This window comes from Suncus etruscus, chromosome 17 (assembly GCF_024139225.1).
Source record: "Suncus etruscus isolate mSunEtr1 chromosome 17, mSunEtr1.pri.cur, whole genome shotgun sequence".
NCBI classification, from domain to species: Eukaryota; Metazoa; Chordata; class Mammalia; order Eulipotyphla; family Soricidae; genus Suncus; species Suncus etruscus.
In genome coordinates, this window is record NC_064864.1 from 36,768,004 (window position 1) to 36,792,937 (window position 24,934).

General features: G+C 43.1%; 1 protein-coding gene and 1 non-coding gene across 2 annotated transcripts in view; both read left to right on the forward strand.

Moving 5' to 3' along the window:
- Positions 1–1,009: 1,009 nt before the first annotated feature.
- Positions 1,010–1,143, forward strand: LOC125995639 (small nucleolar RNA SNORA51). The gene has a single exon (XR_007491132.1). It is a non-coding gene; the product is annotated as a small nucleolar RNA SNORA51 (small nucleolar RNA).
- A 5,757-nt stretch (positions 1,144–6,900) lies between these two features.
- The window catches only part of KIF11 (kinesin family member 11), a 68,873-nt gene continuing 50,839 nt past the window's right edge, over positions 6,901–24,934 (forward strand). The window contains exons 1-7 of the mRNA XM_049790828.1: positions 6,901–6,977; positions 15,423–15,555; positions 15,945–16,042; positions 16,311–16,389; positions 18,303–18,482; positions 18,591–18,715; positions 21,507–21,597. Coding sequence (XP_049646785.1) covers positions 6,901–6,977; positions 15,423–15,555; positions 15,945–16,042; positions 16,311–16,389; positions 18,303–18,482; positions 18,591–18,715; positions 21,507–21,597 — 783 coding nt within the window. The remainder of the gene's footprint in view (positions 6,978–15,422; positions 15,556–15,944; positions 16,043–16,310; positions 16,390–18,302; positions 18,483–18,590; positions 18,716–21,506; positions 21,598–24,934) is intronic.

A 24,934-nucleotide genomic window follows, 5' to 3' on the forward strand; every position in this document is an offset into this window, starting at 1 on the left:
CTGGCTCTGCGCTCAGAAATCGCTCCTGGCAGGCTCGGGGACCATATGTGATGCCGGGATTCGAATCATACATGGTCAGTCCGTCCTAGATCCGCTGCATGCAAGGCAAACACCCTACCAGTCAGCAGTTCTTAACTAGTTTGAAAGTCTGAGGGCAAGCACTGTTTTCCCTTAAAATATTGTTTTGTTAGGATTTTTTCAGGGCTTTCTGTCTGAACCTAGTTTTTAAATGCCAAACATTGAATATGATGCTTTCATTGTATTATCTAGATGCCCCTCAATAGATGAATGGTTAAAGAAACTATAGTACATATACACAATGGAATATTATGCAGCCATCAGAAGAGATGAAGTCATGAAATTTTCCTATACATGATGTATGTGAAATCTATTATGCTGAGTGAAATAAGTCAGAGGGAGAGAGATAAACACAGAATGGTCTCACTCATCTATGGGTTTTGAGAAAAATGAAAAATATTTGTGTAATGATTCTCAGAGACAAAATAGAGGAGGACTGGAGAGTCCAGCTCCTGACATGAAGCTCACCACAGGGATCGTTTAGTGCAGTCACAGAAATAATTACACTGAGAACTATTGTAACAAAATGTGCCTGATTGAGGGAAGTAGAAAGCCTGTGGAGTACAGGCCAGTGTGGGGTGGGGAGGAAGGACTCGGGATATTGGTCATGGGAATGTTGCACTGGTGAAGGATATATATATATATATATTAAATTTTTATATTTAGTATTTATATACTAAATATATATTAAATATAATATATATATTAAAATCAAAAAAAGAAAAGGCCTCCCAATTTTTTTTTTTTTTTTTTTTTTGGTTTTTGGGGCACACCCGGCAGTGCTCAGGGGTTACTCCTGGCTGTCTGCTCAGAAATAGCTCCTGGCAGGCACGGGGGACCATATGGGACACCGGGATTCGAACCAACCACCTTTGGTCCTTGGATCGGCTGCTTGCAAGGCAAACACCGCTGCGCTATCTCTCTGGGCCCAGGCCTCCCAATTTTTACAATAGGCTGCGTTCTTTACACTGACTGTATAGAAAGAGGAGGTACAGTAAATATATCCCATATACACCTCAACATAGGCCCTTTCTTTGCCTGGTCTGTATTGTGAATTTTACTTGGGGCAGGGGTGGTGATACTGAGGCTTATTCTTGGCTTTGCACTCAGGGATCACTTCTGGCAGGCTAGGGTCAGAACCATATAGGCTCCCAGGGATGGACTCGGGTCAGTTACATGCAAGGCAAACACCTTAACCACTGTACTCCAGCCAATGAATATGTTTTCTCTATGCATTTTATTTGGATGTTCCTTCATGCTCCTGGGTGTCTTTGATCTCTAAGAAAGTGTCCTGATAAGAGGCTAAGAAAGGGGAAAACGTGGAGAGAAAAATCAGTGTCTTTTCTGACTGTGCAGAGAAAGATACTTGAGTTTTATGACAAAATTAAGGAGCTACATGGTTGGAGACCATATTTTTCTTTTTCTTTCTTCGGTTTTGGGCCACAACTAGTGGTCCTCAGGGGTTACTCTTGGCTCTGCAATCAGAAATTACTCCTGGCAAGGTTGGGACTACATGGTATGCCAAGGATCGAACCCAGGTTGGCCATAAGCAAAGCAAATGCCGGACATGCTACAATATCCCTTTAGCACAGTGGACAGTTTTTCTGAGAAAGTGATATCTGTGTTGTGACTTGATAAGGTGTCAGTTATACAGACAGGAGAGGGAAAAGCTCCAGACAATGGAAACATTTATCTCAAGAATCTGGGAGAGCCAGAGAGATAGCACAGCGGAGTAGTAGGGCATTTGCCTTGCATGCAGCTGATTCAGGATAGATGGTAGTTCGAATCCTGGCATCCCATAGGGTCCTGTGAGTCTACCAGGAGCGATTTTTGAGCACAGAGCCAGGAGTAAGCCCTGAGCGTTGCCAGGTGTGACCCAAAAACAAAAAACAAACAAAAAATCTGGAAGAGGTAAGAGTTTATTATATTCTGGACTCGGAGAGAGATCAGAGAATTGGAAATCTTTTCTTGCCATTGGTTCCTTGGCAACTAATCTTTGATATTGAAGGTTGAATATAATAAAAATATTAAAAATTGGGAAAAATATTGGGGGCCAGAGAGGTAGCGCAAGCGGTAAGGTGCCTGCCTTGCCTGTGCTAGCCTGGGACGGTCCACGATTCGACTCCTCAGCGTCCCACATGGTCCCCCAAGCCAGGAGTGATTTCTGAGCACATAGCCAGGAGTAACTCCTGAGCGTCAATGCATGTGGCCCAAAAAAAAACTAACAATTGGGGCCAGAGAGATAGTAGAGCAGTTAGGCGTTTGCCTTGTATGCTGCAGACCCAGGATGAACCTGGGTTCGATTTCCGACATCCCATATGGTCCCCTGAGCCTGAAGGAGTGATTTCTGAGTGTGGAACCAGGAGTAATCCCTGAGCACTGCGGGTGTGGCCAAAAAAAAAAAAAGCCCCCAAAAAATTAATAATTAACCCACTAACCAGGGAATTCTCTATATAGATATCTGTGGTTTGCTTTTTAGTTTGTGAACCATTCATGGATGTGTTTTATCCTGTTTATATGTGCAAACATATTGCTTTGTTTTCTTGGCAGACCTGCCCACAGAATACAATAACAGAACCTAATCAATTCTGTTTGTTTTTTTTTGGGCATATCTGGTGGTGTTCAGTGTAGAATTTCTGGAAAATGTAGTAACTATGTTTATTGGTTTTTTTTTTTTTTGTTTTTTTTTTTTTTGTTTTTTGGGTCACACCAGGCAGTGCTCAGGGGTTATTCCTGGCTCCAGGCTCAGAAATTGCTCCTGGCAGGCACGGGGGACCATATGGGACGCCGGGATTCGAACCGATGACCTCCTGCATGAAAGGCAAACGCTTTACCTCCATGCTATCTCTCCGGCCCCTGGTTTTTCTTTTTGTTTCTAGTTTTAGAGTTACAGCTGATGATTTTCAGGACTTACTTTTGGTTCTTTACTTAGCAATCACTCCTTGAAGTATTGGGTACCCATAGGCTGTTCTGGGAATCAAACTGGGGTCAGCAACATGCTAGACAAGCACCTTACTTGTACCATTTCTGCCCCAATGTGGTGACGATAAAAATAGTTTTATTGGTTATTTTTGGCATCCTCAGTAGTACAGAACTACATCTGGCTATGCTCAAGAGGCCATTCAGTACCAGGGATCAAAAAAGAATTCTATGCTTCCCTCTACAATATCCCCAATAGTTACTGTGCTTATACAGGGGGAAAAAGAAAAGGGGAAAAAAAAGCACAAAACAATCATTTTTCCACATATTTATTTATCGATTGATCGATTTTTTTTGACATCTTTATTTTGGTGTAGAGATTGAAGTTGATGTCTCCAATATTATTTTATTTTATTTTATCTTATCTTTCTCTTTCTTTTTGCACTCCAGCATGATTTGATTTCAGAACCGAAACTATTGAGTGGTGCTTGTCTTTATTGCTGTAGTGCTCACTGGATATTTAATTTGATATTTCTTTCTGTATTGTTGTGGTGTTTCAATTACCTTTTTCACATCCTCTCTCAAACTGAGGTTGAAAGCCTCTAGAAGGACTCCGCCCATTTTCAGCATATTTGACTTCTTTTTTTTTTCTTTTCTTATTTTGTACCCTAATCTATTTTTTCTTTCCTTCAAACAAAACCACATAACTCGATTTATCTAGCTCCACCTCTTAAATAGAGGGGGAAACAAGGGAGGGTAACAGGACCAAACAGATATATGATCACTAATAGTAAGCTAGACAAAGAGGGGACCACCTACTCTAGCAGCCTGAGGGGGGGTGATGGTGGGGGATATGGGTTGCAGAAAGGGAACTGGGATGGGGGGAGGACATATTTGGTGATGAGTATTACCCTGATTCAATGTTAATACGTACCTAAAATACTACTGTGGAAGATATGTAAGCCATTATGATAAAAAATGTGTTTTAATCAGAAATGGTCTTTCACTTACATGTATTATTATATTATATTCATTATATGTTATGTTATGTTACTATATTATGTTATGCTAGTTCACCTCAATATGTTAATCAATTTTGTCTCTTGAATAAATTCTTACAATAAAAAAAAAAGAATTCTATGCTTCCAGGCATGCATGTATTCTAGCCCTTTGAGTCATTTCCCCAGCCCTGTGTTCAAAGTTATTAGGAAATTCCAGAGTTCTCTGTAAAGTTATTGCTCCATTTTCATTCCTAATAGCAGTTTGTGAAGATTCTAATTTTTCCACCTAGTAGAATAATATATAGAAAGTGGCAGACCCTGGGATTGAAGCCAGCCACCAAGTACAGGAAGTATGTACTTAAAAGCTGAATCACAAATAACAATCTATATTTAGCCTCTCATGCCTATTCTTAGCTGGGCATTTTGTCTAGCAAGATTTTTCTCCTTTTTGTCTGTTCTGTAATTAATAGCTACCCTGTTTGATTAGTTTTTCTTGTACTTTTCCTAACATTTCCTTTACCTTCTAGAATAGCCCCTTGGTAAATTTTCTACTAATTCAAATAATATTCAAAATTTCTCTGTTTTATGCTGTTTTCTGATTGGCCTACCTTCTAGGTTTGTAGCAGTAGTGCCATCCTGGTTCAAGGTGGAGCAATTCTCTTGAGAAAAAGTGCAGAGGAAATACATTCCTCTTTAATCTATTCTAAGCCCTGCTCATTCTACTATTTCTCTGATCCTGCTCCCCTTTTTTCCTTTTTTTCTTTCTCAAAAAAGCTGAAGGAGTACACCTGGCTATACTTAGGGCTATGTGCTGGCAAGGCATAGGGAGCACATGTAGTGGTGGTTTTGCCCCCATCCTCAGAAAAAAACGAAAAGAATTAAAAATATCAGGTGGCATGGGTCATTTCTCATGCTCAATAGAACAAGTGTGACTCACCTGCAATTTGCTCACTGCTGTTTGAAGCTGGTGAGTATAAGGTTTGTGCCTTGCAGGTGCTTATGGCAGACCAGCAGTCCTGAACCTCCCAAGGCACTTTAAGAGGTAAGCAGACTCTGAGGCTACCAGTTTTCTTTTCCCCATTTGAAGTAAGTTACCTGTAAGGACGCAAGGTGAATCAGAGTAGGATGCAAGAATTCAAGTTTCTGGTCATCATCATATCTCCAGCTAAGGAAGATTATGTGGGCCAAAGAGATAATATGAGTTTAGGTGTTTAGGTGTTTAATTCATAGGAGGTCAGATAAAGTCTGATTGGATCCTTAGCCCAGCTGGGTATGTTCCCCTCTAATACTCTTCCTTATAGAAGGAAGAAGGGGGCCAGTGTGATAGTACAACAGGTAGGGCATTTGCCTTACACGTAGGTGATTTGGATTTTATCATCGGCATTGCACATGGTCATAGTCATCCAAATCCACCAGGAACAACCCATGAGTATCCCGCCCCCCCCCGTTTCCCCCCCCCCCCCCCCCCCGTCCCCTTCCCAAGAAAACGGAAAGAGGAGCCAGAGCCAGACTACAGCAGCTAAGGTCCTTGCCTTTAAGGAGTCTGACCGGGTTGCATTCTTTGCAGGTACCACCAGGAGCCTGCCAGGGATGATCCCTGCTTGTAGAGCCAGAGCAAGCTCTGAGCACTGCTGCCATAACCCCTCCCCTCCAAAAAAAGAGAAAAAAATAGAAACCAATGAAGGAGGTGTGGCTCAAAGATAAGCAAAGAAACAAAAAGTCTTATTATCAACTAAAGGTTAAATTCAGAGTTCTGAAAATGAAATCCAAATTTGTCATCACGACTTAGTATCTATAGTAGCCTTATTTCTTTAATAGTCTTTTTTGTTTTGTTTTGTTTTGTTTTGTTTAGTTTTTGGGCCACACCAGTGATGCTCAGGGGTTACTCCTGACTATGTGCTCAGAAAGTGGTCCTGGCTTCGGGAACCATATAGGACCCCCGGGATTGAACCCAACCAAGTCTGTCCTGGGTCAGTCGCGTGCAAGGCCATCTCCCTACCCCTGTGCTCTCACTCCAGCCCCTATAGGCTTATTTTTGTTAGTGGTGGTTTTTGTTTTGGGGCCACAGCCAGCGGCGGTCAAGTGTTAATTCTGACTCTGCATTTTGGAATCGCACCAGGTAATCTGGGTGGGTGGTGGTCTCCGTATGGGATTCTGGAAATCAAACAAGGAATCGGGGTGGGCTGTGTGCGAGGTCAGCTTGTTGTGCTATCTCTCCGGTTCTTGTTTTGTTTTATTAAAACCTGTTTTTGGCAGTGCTCAAGGATCACTCCTAATGGTGCTCAGGGACCTTATGCGGTGCCAGGGACTCAATTTCTGCACTCTCTCCCCTACTCACATAGCATTTGATTTTTGGGTCACAGCACTCAGGGATTCCTCCTGGCTCTAGGCTCAGAAATCACTCCTGGCAGGCTCGGGGGACCATATGGGACACCGGGACTCGAACCCCAGAGCTCCTGCATGCAAAACAAACGCCCTCCCGCTGCGCTATCTCGGGACCCTAGAGGAGGAGGCAATGTGGACTCTAGACACGCCCACCGAGCAACGTCACCACCCGACGACGCGGATGCGGGACCGCGCAGGCTACGCCCAGGGCGGGGTCTGATGACGTCGCGCGCCCATCATGCCCCGCGCCGCCGCGCCGCCATTGGCTGAGCGTCTGGGCTCCTTTTTTCAAAATTAAGGCGCCGAATCGTTGTGGCTCGGTGGGTTCCGCACTCAGCCTCCGGGCCCGGAAGCGGGATTCGGCGGCGCGGGTCTAGTGTGGAAGCAAAACCTTCAGCCAGGTACCGCCCGCGGCGGAGACGCGGGACTCGAAGCTGCACGGACTCCTGGTTCCGCTCCCGTCGACCAGGCCCCCTTGCGCGCAGCCCCGGCCGGGACTCGGCTGTCGCGGGCCGTCATGGCGTCGCAGCCCGGGTCCTCCCTGAAGAAGAAGGATGAGAAGGGGAAGAACATCCAGGTGGTGGTGAGGTGCAGGTAGGTCGCGTCGGGATTTGCTGCGGGGGAGTTACTGATTTATTTATTTTACTTGCATTTTCTGCGCGTCCCCAGGGAGGGATGTGTGCAGCATCCCTGGGAGCGAACCTGCCTTTGACATCCCGTCCTGGAAGCGACTCCAGGTTTGCTGCGAGAACATTGAGTTCTGCATGGGAGTTGCATGCATTCTGGATGGCCGTTCTTTTAGTGCAATGTATTTTTTTAAATAAAAAAGAGTGGGCAATTATTTAGATATCCACATCGACGTGGAGCTTTTTTTATTTTGTGCAATTGATTCGTTTGGAAATAAGGCGATGTTAGGTGGTCTTGCAGCGCTCAGGAGAGAGGAGTCTCGAGAAAAGAGTCTAGACTAGAGAAAGGTTTGTTAAAGTTCAGCAGTGAAGGCCCCCGAGTCAAGAGACTTGTAGGTGTTTTTTTTTTTTTTTTTCTCCTTCCCCCCAGCAGTTCCGTCGGTTTTATCCTGCTCTTTCCTCTCCTCTTGAAAGCCTGATCTTAGGAAATGTGTCTTTCCTATAGATGAAGGTTTTCCTAGTTCCTACTAAAGCAGCAAACACTTCCTAAAAATGTCGCTTCTGCTTGTCTTGAAAGGAGACGTCTAGCCACTGTGGCGATTTTGTGGTGCTGCAAATAAAATCGGTCAAGGACTGATGCACTTGGAGATGTTCAACCCTCCCCGATCCGATTTAGAATAATTGACCAATTTTTACTTTATTTAAAACACTCTTTTAAAGGGGGGCCGTTTGGGCCACACCCTGCGGTGTGCTTGGGAGTCATTATGTGGACGCGGTGCCAGGTTGGTTTACTGCTTGCCAGGGGCAAACGTCTGAAGCCCTGTACTAAGTCTGCAACTCATTACATAGTGTTTCAGTGGACTAGAAAGGAAGACCCTATGGAACAAATTCTTGCTTAGATGTGTTGTTTATTAAAGGGAGTTCCAGTTTACTGAATATGGTGTTTTTGTGGCTGGTTTTTTTCTTGAATTAATATCTTTATTTAAGCACCATGGTTACAAACATGTTTGTAGTTGAGTTTCAGTCATAAAAAGTACATTCCCCCCTTTACCAGTGCAACCTTACTGCCACCAAACATCCTCTCTCTTAGGGCTGTTGTTTTAAAAGTACTTCGATAATATCTTTATTTAAGCATCTTTTTTTTTCCCCCATTGGATAAGCACTTGATTTTATTGCACAGAAGCAATTGAAAGTGAACTAGAAAAGTGTGTCCTGATAAGATTAGTAGCTACAGCCCGGCCCTACCCGTTCCAGCTCTTCCAGATTCGAGAGTTCTGGGCAAAGGTTCCTTCACTCCTTTGGAAAACAGAAGGCGTTTGGGAATAGGTTAAGCATAATTTGTTTCTGACCGCTCATTTATTATTGCAGTCACCCGTCAGTTGTACATACAGGAAATAAATGCACATATTTGGAAAGGAAGGGGCCAGCTGTGGTAGTCAAATGTTTATGTGGGTGCTTCAGTACATAGCACATTCAGCTACATAAGCCATCATTAGCCATGGGAGGGGGAAGTGCCCTTTCTTGCTAACATATTGCTAAGTAGAAATTTCTATTTGGTAATGGAGGGCCTCATCACCCAAGCAGACTTTCTCCTGATTCAAAGACAAGGAAGAAAAAGATGAACATTTATTTTGTCCAAAAAAGAAAAAAAGATGCTTCGAATCGGCACAGAATACTGTAAATCAAAAAGTGTTCTATAATTAAGGCATTGTTTAAAAATGGTTAGTAAACTTTGTGGTTCTAGGTTGAAAACTCAAGCTGTAGTTATAAAAGGTAAAAACTTGCTTTAAAAGTAGGGGCCAGGGAAATTTTGGTGTATCTCTTTGGTAGAAATGTCAATTACCATTTGACGCTCAGGGGTTACTCCTGGCTATGCGCTCAGAAATCACCCCTGCCTTGGGGCGACCATATGGGACGCTGGGGATCGAACTGGGGTCCGTCCTACGCTAGCGCTTGCAAGGCAGACACCTTACCTCTAGTGCTACCTTCCCGGCCCCTAATTACTTTTCTGATGGCTAAAAATAAGTTGCTGCCCATATCACAGATGCAAACTTTCATATTTTTATATATAAATATGTAAAAATATATGTATTTGGTTTCTGAGTCATACTCGGAAGCACTCAGGGGTTACTCCTGGCTCTGTGCTCAGAAATCACTCCTGGCAGCTATGGGGGACCATATGGGATGCTGGAATTCGAACCACAGTCTGTCCTGAATCAGCTATGTACAAGGCAAACAACCTACCACTGTGCCATCTCTCCAGCCCCACTTTCAGATTTTTTTGATATTTTAAGGCAATATTTTGATTATTGAAGGTAGAATTACATTTTCTGCTTTTTTTGCTCTGAGCGGTGCTCAGAGCTTACTCCTGGCTATGTGCTCAGAATTCACTCCTGGGAGGCTTGGTAGACCATATGGGATGTCAGGGATCAAACCAGAGTCCATCCCTGATCGGCCAAGTGCAAGGCAAATGCCCTACCTCTGTGCTGCCACTCTGGCCCGAAATCATTGTGATTTACAATGTCCTTCATAGTTGGATTTCAGACATATAAAGAATTGGGCCAATCCCACGACCAGTGTCCTCTCTCTTCACCAATATTCTCTTAAGTGCATCCCATACCATCTCCTTTTCTCCCATCCTGCTAGTATAACCGGCTCATTTTAACTAGATTGTTCAATTTTGGGTCTCTTGATTCCACTGTTGTTGTCTTTGGCTTGTGTATTTAGTTGTCCTTTTTCTTTCTTTCTTTCTTTCTTTCTTTTCTTTTTTTTTTTTTTTCAGTTTTTGGGTAACCCCCAGCAGTGCTCAGGGGTTACTCCTGGCTTTATGCTCAGAAATTGCTCCTAGCAGGCTCACGGGACAATATAGGATGCCAGGATTCAAACCACCATCCTTCTGCATGCAAGGCAAATGCCCTACCTTCATGCTATCTCTCCGGCCCCTTTAGTTGTCCTCTTTTTTTTGTTTTGTTTTTTTTTTTGTTTGTTTTTTGGGCCACACCCGGCGGTGCTCAGGGGTTACTCCTGGCTGTCTGCTCAGAAATAGCTCCTGGCAGGCACGGGGGACCATATGGGACACCGGGATTCGAACCAACCACCTTTTGGTCCTGGAACGGCTGCTTGCAAGGCAAACACCGCTGTGCTATCTCTCCGGGCCCTAGTTGTCCTCTTTTAACACCACCAATGAAACTACTTGGTACCTGGTTTCCATCCTTTCATATTTGTTTTTCTTACCCTCCACTCAATTTATTTCCTTCTTGAGATCAAGGGTGTTGGAGACAACTCCCATTTAAACCATCACATTTCTTCATGCAATTATTCTAAGTATCACATGTAAGTGATATCATTTTGTATTTATCCTCCTGGCTTATGATATTTAACGTAATATTTTCCAGTGCTATCAATAAATGCTACAAATTGCATGATTGCATCATTTCTTACAGCTCTGTAGTATTCCATTGTATATCTGTACCACATCTTCATGATCCACTTGTCTCTTATTGGATGTCTAGTTTGATTCCTAGTCTTAGCTATTTTCTGAGTGCTGCAATGGTGTGCATACATCCTTTTGGATGAAGTTTCTTTTTGTCCTGGGGATTGATATCCAAAAGTGGAATTACTGGGTTCTATGGCAGCTCAATTTTAAGTTTACTGAGAACTCTCCAATCCATTTTCCATAGGAGTTGGATCCAGTAGCATTCCCCTCAGCAGTGAATGAGTTTCCTTCTCACCACATAGATTGTTCCCTGTATTTTTGTTATGTGCCATCCTCCCTGGTATAAGATGATATCTTATTTGGGTCTTGATTTGGGTTTCTATAATGATATGTGATGATGAGCATTTTTTCATGTGCATGTTGGCCACCTGTTGGCCTTCCTCAGGAAAGTGTCTATTCACTCTCCCCAGTTTGGTTTTTTTTTTTTTTTGGTCACACCTGGCAGGCACTCAGGGAGCCGGGGTGGGGTGGGGGCAACACGACCATATAGGATGCCGGATTCGAACCACCAACTTTCTGCCTGCAAAGCAAACGCCTTACCTCCATGCTATCTCTCCGGCCCCTACTCTCCCCAGTTTTTGATGGGATTTTTAGGTTTTGTGGAGTTAACCTTTGTGAGTACTTTGTATATCCTAGATATCAAACCATTATCTGATATGTTGAGTGCAAAATTTTTTTTCTCACTCCCACAGTTAGCTGTCTTCTGCTTTAAGCCCGCATTTCTTTTGCCTTACAGAAACATTTTAATTTGATGTAATCCCACTTACTCAGATTTGTTTATAGTCCTTGCCATTGACATCCTATCATTGAAGACTTCTTTGAGTTCTAAGTCTTGGCATGTTCTACCTATGTTTTCCTCAATAAACTTTATGGATTCAGGTTTATTTATTTATTTATTTTGGGGGGCACACCTGTTTGACTCTCAGGGGTTACTATTACCTATACGCTCAGAAATCGCCCCCAACTTTGGGGTACGATGGTCCATCCTAGTGCCACCTCTCTGGCCCCATGGATTCAGTTTAATCTCAAGGTCTTGAATCCACTTAGAATTCATTTTTCTGGATATCTTGGGGTTTTATTGTAATCTCACCCCTTTCATTTCTGATTTGTTTCATTTGAGCATTTTTCCTTCTTCCCTTGTGAATTTTGCCAATGGTTTGTCTATCTTGTTATTCTTTCAAAAAAACAGGTCTTTGGCCAGAGCAATAGCACAGTGGTAGGGCGTTTGCCTTGCACACGGCCAGCTCAGGATGGACCTGGTCCATCTCATCATTACATATGGTCCCTCCATCCTGGCAGGAGCGATTTCTGAGCACAAAAAAACCAGGAGTAACCCCTGAGAGCAGGGAATGTGGCCCCCAAACCAAAAACCAAAACAAAACAAACCAGGTCCTGATTTGAACAATTCTTTGCCTTGTTTTCCTTGTTTCTATACTGTTGATTTCTGCTCTGGTTTTTATTATTCCTTTCTGTTTATGTTTGAGTTTCTTTGTTGTTGGATTTCCAGATATTTAAGGTATGCCTCTTAGTTGATTTTGTCTTTTTCTTCTTTCCTTATGTAGGCCTTTATTGCTGTGAGTTTTCCCCTAATTACTGCTTTTCCTGTGTCCCATAGATTTTGGTAATTTGTTTCTTCATTATTATTTGTCTCAAGAAATTTCTTTATTTCTTTGATGATTTCCTCTTTGATCCAGTGTTGTTGAGCAGCATGTTGCTTAGTCTCCAGGTGTTAGGTTTTCTTCACATCTTTTTACAATCAATCTTGATCTCTGGCATTGTGGTTTGATAGGGTGTTTGGTATAATTCTCATGTTTAGTTAGACTTTTATCCTAAAATGTGGTCTGTCCTAGAGACTGTTTTGTGTGCATTTTAGAAGAATATGTAATCATCTTTTGAGGATGAAAGGCCCTGTATAGATCCATTTGTTCCAGCTCTTCTAGTTTCTCATTTAGGGCTCTTTATGTCTTTGCTAATATTCTGCCAGTGGCAATAGTAGCGTGTTGTAATATCCCACTACCATCATGTTTCCGTCCATGTGTTTCTTTAGATTTGTGAGCAAAAGCTTTATGTACTTTACTGACTCTACTTTTGGTGTGTATGTTGATCAATTGTACTTTTTGGTCTATTATTCCCCGGATTACAAGTCCTTGTCTCTTAGTACTTTCCTGAGATTGAATGCTATTGGTCTAATATAAATATGGCTATCCCAGTTCTTTTTTTCCCCCCAGTGTATAATTGTTTTTCATATCCTTCATTCTGAGCCTGTGTCTATCCTGAGATTTGAAATGTGTTTCCTGCACGCAGCAGATAGCTGGGTTTTGTTTCCTGATCCAATCTGCTATTCTGTATTTTTTTTTTTAATTTTTGGTTTTTGGGTCACACCTGGCTGCGCTCAGGGGTCACTCCTGGTTCTGTGCTCAGAAATAGCTCCTGGCGGGCACTGGGGACCATATGGGATGCTGGGATTCCAACTGCCGAACACCGTGTTCTGTCCTGGATCAATTGTGTGCAAGGCAGACACCCTACCGCTGTGCTATCTCTGGCCCCTGCTATTCTGTACATTTCGAAGCGGGAGTAGTCCTTTAACATTTAAGGAAATTGACAGAAAGGGCTGTGTGCTCATGATCAAACTCTTCCACATGGAAGTCATATCCTGCCTGCTATGCTATCTCTTCATCTTCAGTTCCTGATGTTTTTTGTTGTTGTTTATTTTTGTTTTTGGATCACTTTGGGCAGCTCTCAGGGGTTACTTTTGTTTCTCAATGTGATTCTGTTCCTTACCCCCACTTTAAAGCAAAGTTAAGTGCTTTACCTTATGGCCTTTGCAGTTTGGAAGTGTTTCTGGTTTCTGATTGGGAATCATTTAGCAAAAGTAGCTAGGGTGCATGCCTTGCCACATGGTCAGCAGCACCAGGTATTGCTCTGGAGGCCCCTCAGCATCACTTGGTGTGGTCCTTCTGGTCTCAGCTCTATGGAGCCTAAGCTAAAGGTGGCTAGGCCTTTGCTACTTGACTGTCTTCTTCCCTTTCTCTTATTTTTGGGCCCTGCCTGGTAGTGCTCAGGGACTTCCTCAGTTTCTGCTCAGACTTGCTCCCTAGCTTGGGGGATCCTATAGTGTCAACTGGGTTGCTCTCCCTTACAAAACATTTATTCAGTCTCTTGAGCTGTCTCTTTGGCTTTTTGTCCTTTTTTAGATTCTGCTTATCAGAGGATTTATCAGGGAGTCTATGATTATCCTAAAAATAGCAATATTAGCAGTCAACTCATTCACTTCATAATTTCCTGTTCCTCTCAATGATCTTAATTTGTTTCTTTCCCCTCCCCTTTCACTCTTCATTCTCTTTCTGAACTTCTCCCTTCCCTTTCTTCCCCCTCCCCTTCTTTCCTCTTCTCATTTTCCTCTCCTCTCCTTTTCTTTTTTTGTGGTTTTTGGGTCACACCCCGCTGTGCTCAGGGGTTACTCCTGGCTCCAGGCTCAGAAATCGCTCCTGGCAGGCATGGGGGACCATATGGGACACCGAGATTCAAACAGATGACCTCCTGCATGAAAGGCAAACGCCTTACCTCCATGCTATCTCTCCAGCCCCTCCTTGCCTTTTCTTTCCTCTTCCACTTCTTCCCCTTCCTTTCCCTTCCCTTTTTCCTTTTTCTTCCCCTTCCCCTTCCCCTTTTCCACCTTATCCTTTCCCATCTCTTTTCCATTTCTCCCTTTTTCCTTGCCCTTTACTTCCCCTTCTTTCCTTTTCCCTTCTCTTACCCTCTCCCCTTCCCCTTCTTCCCGTTTTTCTATCTCCTCCTTCCTCTCCTTTCCCTACTCTTTCACTTCCCTTTTCCTCCCCGTTCCCTTCCCCTCTCCTTTTCCTCCATTTTTTCTCCCTTTCCCTTCTCTATCCCTTCCTCCTCCCTTCATTCTCCCCTCCCCTCTCTCCTTCCATTTCTTTTTTCTTCTTTTTTTTGGTTTTTGGGCCACACCTGGTGATGCTCAGGAGTTATTCCTGGCTATGTGTTCAGAAATTGCTCCTGGCTTGGGGGACCATATGGGACACTGGGATTTGAACCCAGGTTCGTACTTCGTCAGCTGCATGTAAGGCAAATGCCCTACCGCTGTGCCCCTTTCCTTCCTTCCTTCCTTTTTTTTTTTTTGGTTTTTGGGCCACACCCGTTTGATGCTCATGGGTTACTCCTGGCTATGCGCTCAGAAGTCACTCCTGGATTGGGGGGACCATATGGGATCCCGGGGGGATCGAACCGCGGTCCATCCTAGCGCTTGCAAGGCAGACACCTTACCTCGAGCACCACCTCTCTGGCCCCTTTCCTTCCATTTTTTTTTTCCCTTTGGTTTTTGGGTCACACCCGGCGGTGCTCAGGGGTGGGTTACTCTTGGTTGTCTGCTCAGAAATAGCTCCTGGCAGGCACGGGGGACCATATGGGACACCGGGATTCGAACCAACCACCTTAGGTCCTGGATCGGCTGCTTGCAAGGCAAACACCGCTGTGCTATCTCTCCGGGTCCCTTTCCTTCCATTTTTAAGGCATAAACATATAGTGGTGTCATGTTTACTTTGTTGACCTAGTAATCAATCCAGTGATGAGTGGGGACATGGGGGTGGGCAGGCACCCCAGATGAGGCAAGAGGAGTTATGAGGGGATATTGTGATGCCAGGGATTGATTGGACCTAGGGCTTTTGTGTGCAAAGTGTATACTCCAGTCCTTTCAGTTCTCTCTCCCATCTTACTTGCCTACATCTTTGAAAATGACAGTTTCTGGGATTTGTACTCTTAAAATGGTTTGGATAATAGTGCTATTTGGTTCACTTTTAATCCCTGTTGGAAATAGAATATAGTCAAAAGTTCTTGAGTAGGTAATGAAAATGTCATAACAATAATTAAGAATTTTTAAATAACTTTTTTTCATAGACCATTTAATTCGGCAGAACGGAAAGCTAGTGCCCTTCCTGTAGTAGAATGTGATCATCTACGGAAAGAAGTCAATGTGCGAACTGGAGGACTAACTGATAAAAGCTCAAGGAAAACCTATACTTTTGATATGGTATTGTGTAAATGCTTCTACTACTTAATTATCCACTAATGTAGATAATTATTCTAGATGGTGTGGTTTCTATGGGTTTTCATACACAGTGATGAATTTAATTAGAATCTTTGGCATTGATTTCTGTTTATTTGTTTTGGGGCTACACCCCACGGCGCTCAGGTTACTCCTGGTTTGCGCTTAGAAATTGTTCCTGGCAGGCTCAGGGGACCATATGGGATGCTGGGGATCAAATCCAGGTTAGCAGCCCCAGGGTTTTTCTGTTTATATACATATATACATACATACATACACAAACACACACACACACACACACAACACTAAGACCGATATTATTGAAGTTAATAATTTTAAGGATTATTTTTTGATGAAAAAAATATTTTTAATAGGTTTTTGGATCCTCTACTAAACAAATTGACGTTTACCGAAGTGTTGTTTGTCCAATTCTGGATGAAGTTATTATGGGCTATAATTGCACTATTTTTGCGTGAGTAAAATGCTATTTTTGTTTTTGTTTTGTCTTTGGACTATACCTGTTTGTTCTCAGGGCTGACTTCTGTCTCTACTTAGGGATCATTCCTTGCCAGGGTTGGGGACTCAAATCTGGTACTGGGAATTGAACCTGGGCTGGGCACATGCAAAGCCAGTACTTTACCTGCTGTGCTGTCCCTCCAATCCTAAATGCTTTTATTCACATTAATGAAAAAAGAGTCGCATATATTTGATTTTCACTAATGCTTCTCTTATCTTGACAGATATGGTCAAACTGGCACTGGAAAAACCTTTACCATGGAAGGTGAAAGGTCACCTAATGGAGAGTATACTTGGGAGGAGGTATTATTTATAAAAGACTTCTATTACTAAAATGACTAAAATGAAATACAGAAGATTGGAGTATTATGATAAACATGAATTTAGGATAAACTATTTCTATAGTTCCTGTTATGTATGCATGTATATATACGCTACATATTATAACTACACTTTATATAAATTTATAAATAGACACATATATTTATATAAAATTGGTTCAAGAGAGGAACAAATCCTGCTTTTGGGCTTGAAGATCATTCCTGCTAGTGCTAGGGGACCATATGTAGTACAGGGGATCAAATTAGGGTATCATCAAGCAGTGCAAGTGTCTTAACCTCCATCTTGCCTAATGACTAATCTTGTCTAATGACAAGATTTATTTATTTATTTAATTTTTTTTTTTTTTTTTTTGGTTTTTGGGCCACACCCAGCGGTGCTCAGGGGTTACTCCTGGCTGTCTGCTCAGAGATAGCTCCTGGCAGGCACGGGGGGACCATATGGGACACCAGGATTAATTTTTTTTTTTTAAATTTGTTTATTTTGGTTTTTGGGCCACATTCTCTGATGCTTGGAATTACTCCTGGCTAGGCACTCAGAAATTGCTCCTGGTTTGGGGGACCATGTGGGACGTTGGGGGAATTGAACTCAACTGTACTAGGTCAGCCGTGTGCAAGGCAAATGCCATACTGCTGTGCCACCCCTCTGGCCCCAGACTTTTATTTATTTTTTGTTTTTTGGGTCATACCCAGCAGCGCTTAGGGGTTACTCCTGGCTCTATGCTCAGAAATTGCTCCTGGCAGGCTCGGGGAACCATATGGGATGCCAGGATTCGAACCACCATCCTTCTCCATGAAAGGCAAACACTATACCTTCATGCTATCGCTCCGGCCCTTTATTGTCTTTTTTTTTTTTTTTTTTTGGTTTTTGGGTCACACCTGGCATCGCTCAGGGGTTACTCCTGGCTCTATGCTCAGAAACCACTCCTGGCATGCTCTGGGGACCATATGGGATGCCGAGATTAGAACCAATGTCTTTCTACACCCTACCTCCATGCTATCTCTCCGGCCCCTAGTTTCAGTATTTTTTTACTTTATGCATGGGTTATAAAGTTGTGTATTGTGATGATTGGAGATATGGATTATAATTAAGGAACAGTTTTAAATTTTAGATACTCATAGTAATATTAGTAAGGATGTTTAAATATTTGTGAAAAACCTCTGTTTTATGGCAATTAGAGAATATTTTGTTGAGAGCTACTTTTGGGGAGGGAGTTCAGGTAATACCTAGATTCACTCAGGGTCACTCTTGGCAGTATTCTAGGATTTTTTTGTTTGTTTGTTTGTTTGTTTGTTTTTGGGCCACACCCTGTGACGCTCAGGGGTTACTCCTGGCTATGCGCTCAGAAGTTGCTCCTGGCTTCTTGGGGGACCATATGGGACGCCGGGGGATCGAACCGCGGTCCGTCCTAGGCTAGCGCAGGCAAGGCAGGCACCTTACCTCCAGCGCCACCGCCCGGCCCCTGTATTCTAGGATTTTAATGTTCAGATTTCGAACTTAAGTCAGCTACATGCTTAGGCAAGCACCTTACCTGCTATAGTATCTCTCTGGCCCTGTTGTGCCACTTTCCTGATTACATTTGTGATATTATATCCTCATAAGGAAAATTGGGAAGAATGATTGAATCATGAGTACACTAATTTGGTTTGTTTATTTGTTTGTTTCTGTGTAATGCTCAGACATGAACTGCCTAATAAGTATGACAGATGTATGGAAGATATGAGAAATTACTATTGAACAGACTTGTAGTTTTCCTTTCTTAAACTTTCCTTGCCATACTTTTGTTGAAATGTGTTAAAGGAGATTCTTGTTACATGTTTTCTAACTGCCTCACTAAAAGGCTTTCTTTATTTTAGTCCTTACTACTGTAATTTCAGGATCCCTTAGCGGGTATAATTCCACGTACTCTTCATCAAATTTTTGAGAAACTTAGTACTGATGGCACTGAATTTTCAGTCAAAGTATCACTGCTGGAAATCTATAATGAAGAGCTCTTTGATCTACTTAATCCTGACGTATCTGAGAAACTGCAGATGTTCGATGATCCTCGTAACAAGGTGATTTGATCTTCATGATGGAAAGTCTCCAAGTTGTATGTAATTCCTTGAGAAGTCTGTGAGTGTGTGCATGCTAATCTAATGGGATGCTTTTTGATATCTGACCAGAGGGGAGTTATAATCAAAGGTTTGGAAGAAATCACAGTGCACAACAAGGATGAAGTTTATCAAATTTTGGAGAAGGGGGCAGCCAAAAGGACCACTGCAGCAACACTGATGAATGCATATTCTAGGTAAGGAAGCCATGGTCCCGTTGGCCAATTTTCTTTCTAATAATTAGGAATTTGATGTGGAGTGTTTGGGGAACAAAGGTGGTGTTCTGTGGGGGTGGATCACACTTAGATGATACACTAGATTTCTCGATTTGTTGTTGGGCCACCCAGCAGTGCTCAGAGCTCTGTGCTGGCTGTGTTCAGGGATTAATCCTGGTTGTTGTATCTCAGCCCCCTAAGAATTTTGTTCTACTCTTTTGGGGTGGAGTGGATTTGGGCTATATCTTCCAGTGTTCCAGGATTACTGACCACTTTGTGCTTAGGATTCTCTTCTGTGGCTTGCAGATTGAACCTGACCCTCCTGCATTCAACTCATGTGCTCAGATTGTGGAGCTATCTGTTTTTTGTTTGTTTGGGGTTTATTTTTGGGGAGGCACACCTGATGATGCTTAGGGATTCATCTTGACTTTATGCTCTTGGGCCACTCTTTTTCTTTTGGGTCACACCCGGCATTGCTCAGGTTATTCCTGGCTTTGTACTCAGGAATACCTTATGGTATTCAGGAATTGAACCCAGGTTTCATGCAGGGCAGCACCTTGATTGCTGTACTATCTCTTCAGCCCCTTTTGGGTCACTCTTGGAGGGCTCAGGTAATCATTTGAGGTGTCAAGGACTTAAACAGGATTGACTGACTACATGCAAGATAAGCCCCTGGACCTTAGTAGTTTTGGATTGTAATCCTATTTTTTTTTTTTTTTTGGTTTTTGGGTCATACCTGGCGGTGCTCAGGAGTTACTCCTGGCTGTCTGCTCAGAAGTAGCTCCTGGCAGGCATGGGGGACCATATGGGACACCGGGATTCAAACCAACCACCTTAGGTTCTGGATCAGCTGCTTGCAAGGCAAACACCGCTGTGCTATCTCTCTGGGCCCTGTAATCCTATTTTTAAAAGTGCTCATATAAGGAGCCTGAGTGATGGCGCAAGTAGTAGGGCGTTTGCCTTGCAGGTGCTGACCTACGATGGACTGCAGTTCAATCCTCCAGCGTCCCATATGGTCCCCCAAGCCAGGAGCGATTTTTGAGTGCATAGCCAGAAGTAACCCCTGAGCGTCATCAGGTGTGCCCCCCCAAAAAAAATAAATTGCTCATTTAAGAAGCTGAAGAGATATAATGGTAGTTAGAATGTTTACCTTTCATGAAGCTGACCCAAGTTAGATTCCTAGCACCACATTATAGCCCTCTGAGCCCACCTGGAGTGATTCCTGAGAGCAGAGCAAGGAGTAAACCTTGAGCACCAACTGGTGTGGTTCCAAATCCAAAACAAACAAACAAACAAACAAACAAGAAAACCAAGTTAAAAAAAGTAAAAGTATTCACTTCTGAGACAAAGATAGTACAGGTTCATAGTGATTCTCTTGCAATGTTTTGGTATTAGCCATTTCTAGAGTTTCAAGGTCAAGTTGCCTATATCTGCTGCTGCTGTTCTCAAAGGAGAAAGTATGCTTGTACCTGGTATTGACATCTCAGAGGAGAGCAAAATAACTCACACTCAGTGACCTCAAGGGCAATCATCTAATGACTTGTTGCTTCTGTTTGACTATGAACAACAATTTCACTGGTTCTTATGATTAGGAAAAATGATAGCATTCCTCTTCCTCCACTATAAATTGTTGCTTGCTCCAGCTCTAATCCCACCTCACGTATAATTTCCTGAGGTGCATGAGGATTCTAGTTCTTTTTTTTTTGGTTTTTGGGCCACACCTGGCGGTGCTCAGGGGTTACTCCTGGCTGTCTGCTCAGAAATAGCTCCTGGCAGGCACGGGGGACCATATGGGACACCGGAATTCGAACCAACCACCTTTGGTCCTGGATCGGCTGCTTGCAAGGCAAACACTGCTGTGCTATCTCTCCGGGCCCAGGATTCTAGTTCTTATGGCTGTTAGAATGTTTCTTTTGTACTGGCTTAGTAGGATATCCACTGAACTGCAGATACTCAGGAAAAAAAATTCACAGCAAGTTTGCTCTTTCCCCTCCATTTTCTGGAAGCTAGATCTTAGGCTATCTTCTTTTTTTTTTTTTTTTTTTTTTTTTTTTGGTTTTTGGGCCACACCCGGTAACGCTCAGGGGTTACTCCTGGCTATGTGCTCAGAAGTTGCTCCTGGCTTGGGGGACCATATGGGACACCGGGGGATCGAACCACGGTCCGTCCAAGGCTAGCGCAGGCAAGGCAGGCACCTTACCTTTAGCGCCACCGCCCGGCCCTTAGGCTATCTTCTTTCTGCCACATTCTGTACCTGAATGAATTTAGATTTGTTTTTGCTGTTTCAAGTTTTTTTTTTTTTTTTGTTTTTTGGGCCACACCCATTTGATGCTCAGGGGTTACTCCTGGCTAAACGCTCAGAAATTGCCCCTGGCTTGGAGGGACCATATGGGACGTCGGGGGATCGTGGTTCTTTCTTGGCAAGTGCTTGCAAGGCAGACACCTTATCTCTAGCGCCACCTCCCTGGCCCCTGTTTCAATTCAAGTATTTTTTAAAAAGATATAAATGTTCAGGGCCAGAGCAATAGCGCAGTGGTAGGGCATTTGCGTTACACGTGGCTGATCCAGGAAGGACCTCGGTTCCATTCCCTAGCATCTCATGGTCCCCCAAACCAGGAGAGATTTCTGAATGCATAGCCCGGAGTAACCCTTGAGCATCACTGGGTGTGCCCCAAAACCAATATACACACACACACACACACACACACACACATATATACACACATATAGATGTTTTCAGTATAATAACTGAGATCTTGAACTTGCTTTTCAGTCGTTCGCATTCAGTGTTCTCTATTACAATACATATGAAAGAAACGACCATCAATGGAGAGGAGCTTGTTAAAATTGGGAAGTTGAACTTGGTAAGTATTTCTCTTGATAATCATGGGTTCCTCCTCCTCCTTTCAGCTTTATTGAGGTATAAATGGCAAGATTGTCTGTTTAGGGCCCAGAGAGATAGCACAGCGGCGTTTGCCTTGCAAGCAGTCGATCCAGGACCAAAGGTGGTTGGTTCGAATTCCGGTGTCCCATATGGTCCCCCGTGCCTGCCAGGAGTGTGTGTGTGATACTTTAAAAAATATGACAAAATTTAAAAAGGGGCTGTGCACCACACTGGTACTTTGTGACATGGTCAAGTGAATATCCCGATTATCACATCCTTCGTCACCTTACTTAGTTACCTCACTTCGTTTTATGATGAGAACACTTAGATCTGTTCTCGACCAGTTAGTCTAAGTGTTAGAGCATGAGCCTAAAGTGTGGAGGTTTGGTGTTGTATTAATTATTAATTATATAGAGTCCTATTGGTGGATGGTTGGAATGCGAGGCCTTTCTTGGCCTGGCTCGGTGCCTGCAGCCCCTTAAGCACGCGGGTCTGAGGGTTCAGAATAATGGCGAGGAAATGACCCACAGCAGTCAGATGAAGTTTCAGGAGTCATCCAGCTTTATTTTTTTTGTTTTATTTTGTGTTTTTTTGCGGGGTCCTGAAGCCCCCCAGGGGGGCCCGGCCAGCAGGAATTAGCTGGGAAGGCTTCTCAGACAACCGCACCTTTATTTTGCTGGGTAGAAGAACAACCACACCTGTAAAAAATCTGAGAGAGGTTAATAATAAAGACCCAAGGCAATGTCTCACTGCTCAAGGGCAACTTTATTTGGCTACAGCTCCTTCTTATATAGTGAAGGAGAAGGGGGCAGTACAAAGATAATGTCAATCACACTTTTGGTGCGAAGGTCCATACAAGGCAAGAATACATATCAGGTTACAAGGAACAAAGAAAGTAAATCATTCTCCAAATAAGGAAATGGGCAGTGGGCTAGGAGGCAGGATTACCTGCAAGTCATGATGAACGTGCTGTTTCCATGGAAATTTCTTGTGACCTTCTAGCTGCATATCTAAACTTTTAACAGATATAAGGTGGGGGCAATGTTCTTACAGAAATAATTTTGTACAGACAATGTAACATATACACATAATAACTGCCTTGTTGACTCTGGAATGTAGTTGAGGGAGTAAGACCTCATTTCTGGGAATGGTACCGGGCCGTGTTGCTCTCCTCCGGGCTACAAGATTAATTATCTCTTGCAGCTGCACATTCCTTTCTCTTTGGCCCAAGAACTTACAGCAAGACTGCATGTAGCCTTTAGGTGAAAGGCTGGATTATGGCAGAAAGAACAGCAAAATGGCCTCAAACAAGTCACAGTCCCCAACATCTCCCCCTTTCTCTTCTAATAAAAGAAGGAAAGTCGTGAGCGGGTGGAAGAACCGTGTCTTAGGCTACAAGGTTTGACCAGGTCGGACACGGCCAAAGCCGCATTTAAAAGATGGCTACAGGCGCTGTGGGTGTGCACAGAGATTTGAATTATGCGTTGTAGCCTTTTAGGGCCGTGTCCTAACTGGGACCTTGCTAATCCCGTCGTAGGTATCTCCACAGCCGAGAGCACAAGTACCGGAGCGAGCTCCGTTTGTTAGCTATGCGCTCTATTTCCTGAAAACTTAGTGGCTGGAAGGGCGGCTTGGTGACAAAAGCCAAGTTTTCACAGGAGTCACGTTGGGTTAACTGTTGGTAGTGAACTTGAACAGAGGTTTTTGCCGTCTCATCTACCTGGTTTTTAACAAGGGCAGTAAGTTTGCGGAAAGCCCATGGGTCAAAGGAAAGGAGCAGCATGAGGCTAATAAGAGGGCCCAAAATAGTGGACAGTAATGTATGTATCCAAGGAGAAGAGAAAAACCAACCCTGTTACCAACCTTGTTCTTCATCGAAATGTTTTTGGAAGTCTTTTATACCGTCACCAATGTGTTGAACGCTATTCCTAACTAATCCAGTTTTGTCTTTGAAAATACAACATTGTTCCTTAAGGGCTACACAGACTCCCCCCTCTTTCATAATGGCGAGATCTAAACCACGATGATTTTGAAGCACAACATATGCAAGGGAACTAACAGTATCAGTGAGAAATTGTAAGCTATGTTTGATTTCATTAATGTTTCGTTTTACAGCCTGAGTGAGAATGCGAAAATTGGACTGAGTGGAAACAAGGGAGTAAATTTCTATGCCAGCACTAGTAGTGGCGCCAACAGCAAGGAGGACTGCAAGGGTGACAGTTGTAAAGGGCTCGCGACGTTGTTGAAAGACGGAAGGATAAGAGTAGGGGTTGAGGAGAGAAGCCAAGCCAACAGCGTTCATAATCTGGGTCTGTGAGGGCTAGAGCAGAGGCATTTATAAGATTTAAAATAACTTGAGAGGAGGAGGATGGGCCAGAAGGCAGAGTTCGTAGCTCACAACTTGCCCAACAGTGAGTTAATGACGCTGAGGCTGAACTTTCCAGAGAAGAAATTTAGAGTTATTGGTGTAGATAGGAGATTTAAACGTTGTGATGCTTTCATAAAACGGCGAAACCGGTGAATTGCAGATTTAACAGTGTTCATAGCTGGTGTTGGAGAGCGCCTGGGCAGAGGCATTGACCATTTGCAGGATGAGGTTCAAGGTGGAAACCGGACCAACAGGTTTGATGGTTATGTTAGGCATTAACAAAGCTAAAACATAATAATCATGATAAGCAAGAAACATTTCAGTAACAATATGGGGAGAAAATCCAGTGGAGCAAACAAAATAAGTGGAGTTGGGGGCTTCAATGAAGATGGAAGAGTTGTTAACAATAATGGTTTGATTGCAAATGTCTGATTGTTGAACAGGGGGGCACATATATGGTTTGAGTAAGCAAAGTTCCACGACTGTGACTTGTTTGCAATGGAGGTTGTTGGTGGCAGTGGTGGGCAACCAAGGCAGCTAGGCAGAGTGTCTAATTCAGCATTGTCAAAGGTGGAGTCAGTTAGAAACAGGTTTGCAGGAATGGCGGCTAGCAGGAGGTTTATAAGAAAACAGCTTGGCAGGAGGCAAAATGGTTACTTCATATAAAAATTAAGAATTTACTTAGTCCTTTGGCTTGGGTTTACAGGCAGAAAACATTAGCAATTTACATTACACTAGTTATTTTTGAATACCACGGGAATGTTATTTGACCTCTGTTAGACTTTGGCATAAAAGAAAATTTATAATTAACAATTGCTAATCAAAAAAAAATTTTTTTTTAAACTGAATATAAAGGATTTTTCTTAAACTTCTAGTTATTATGTTAAAGCTGGATGCTATTTTTTAGCCATAAATACATATTCTATAGGCCTGAACTTACACATAACAG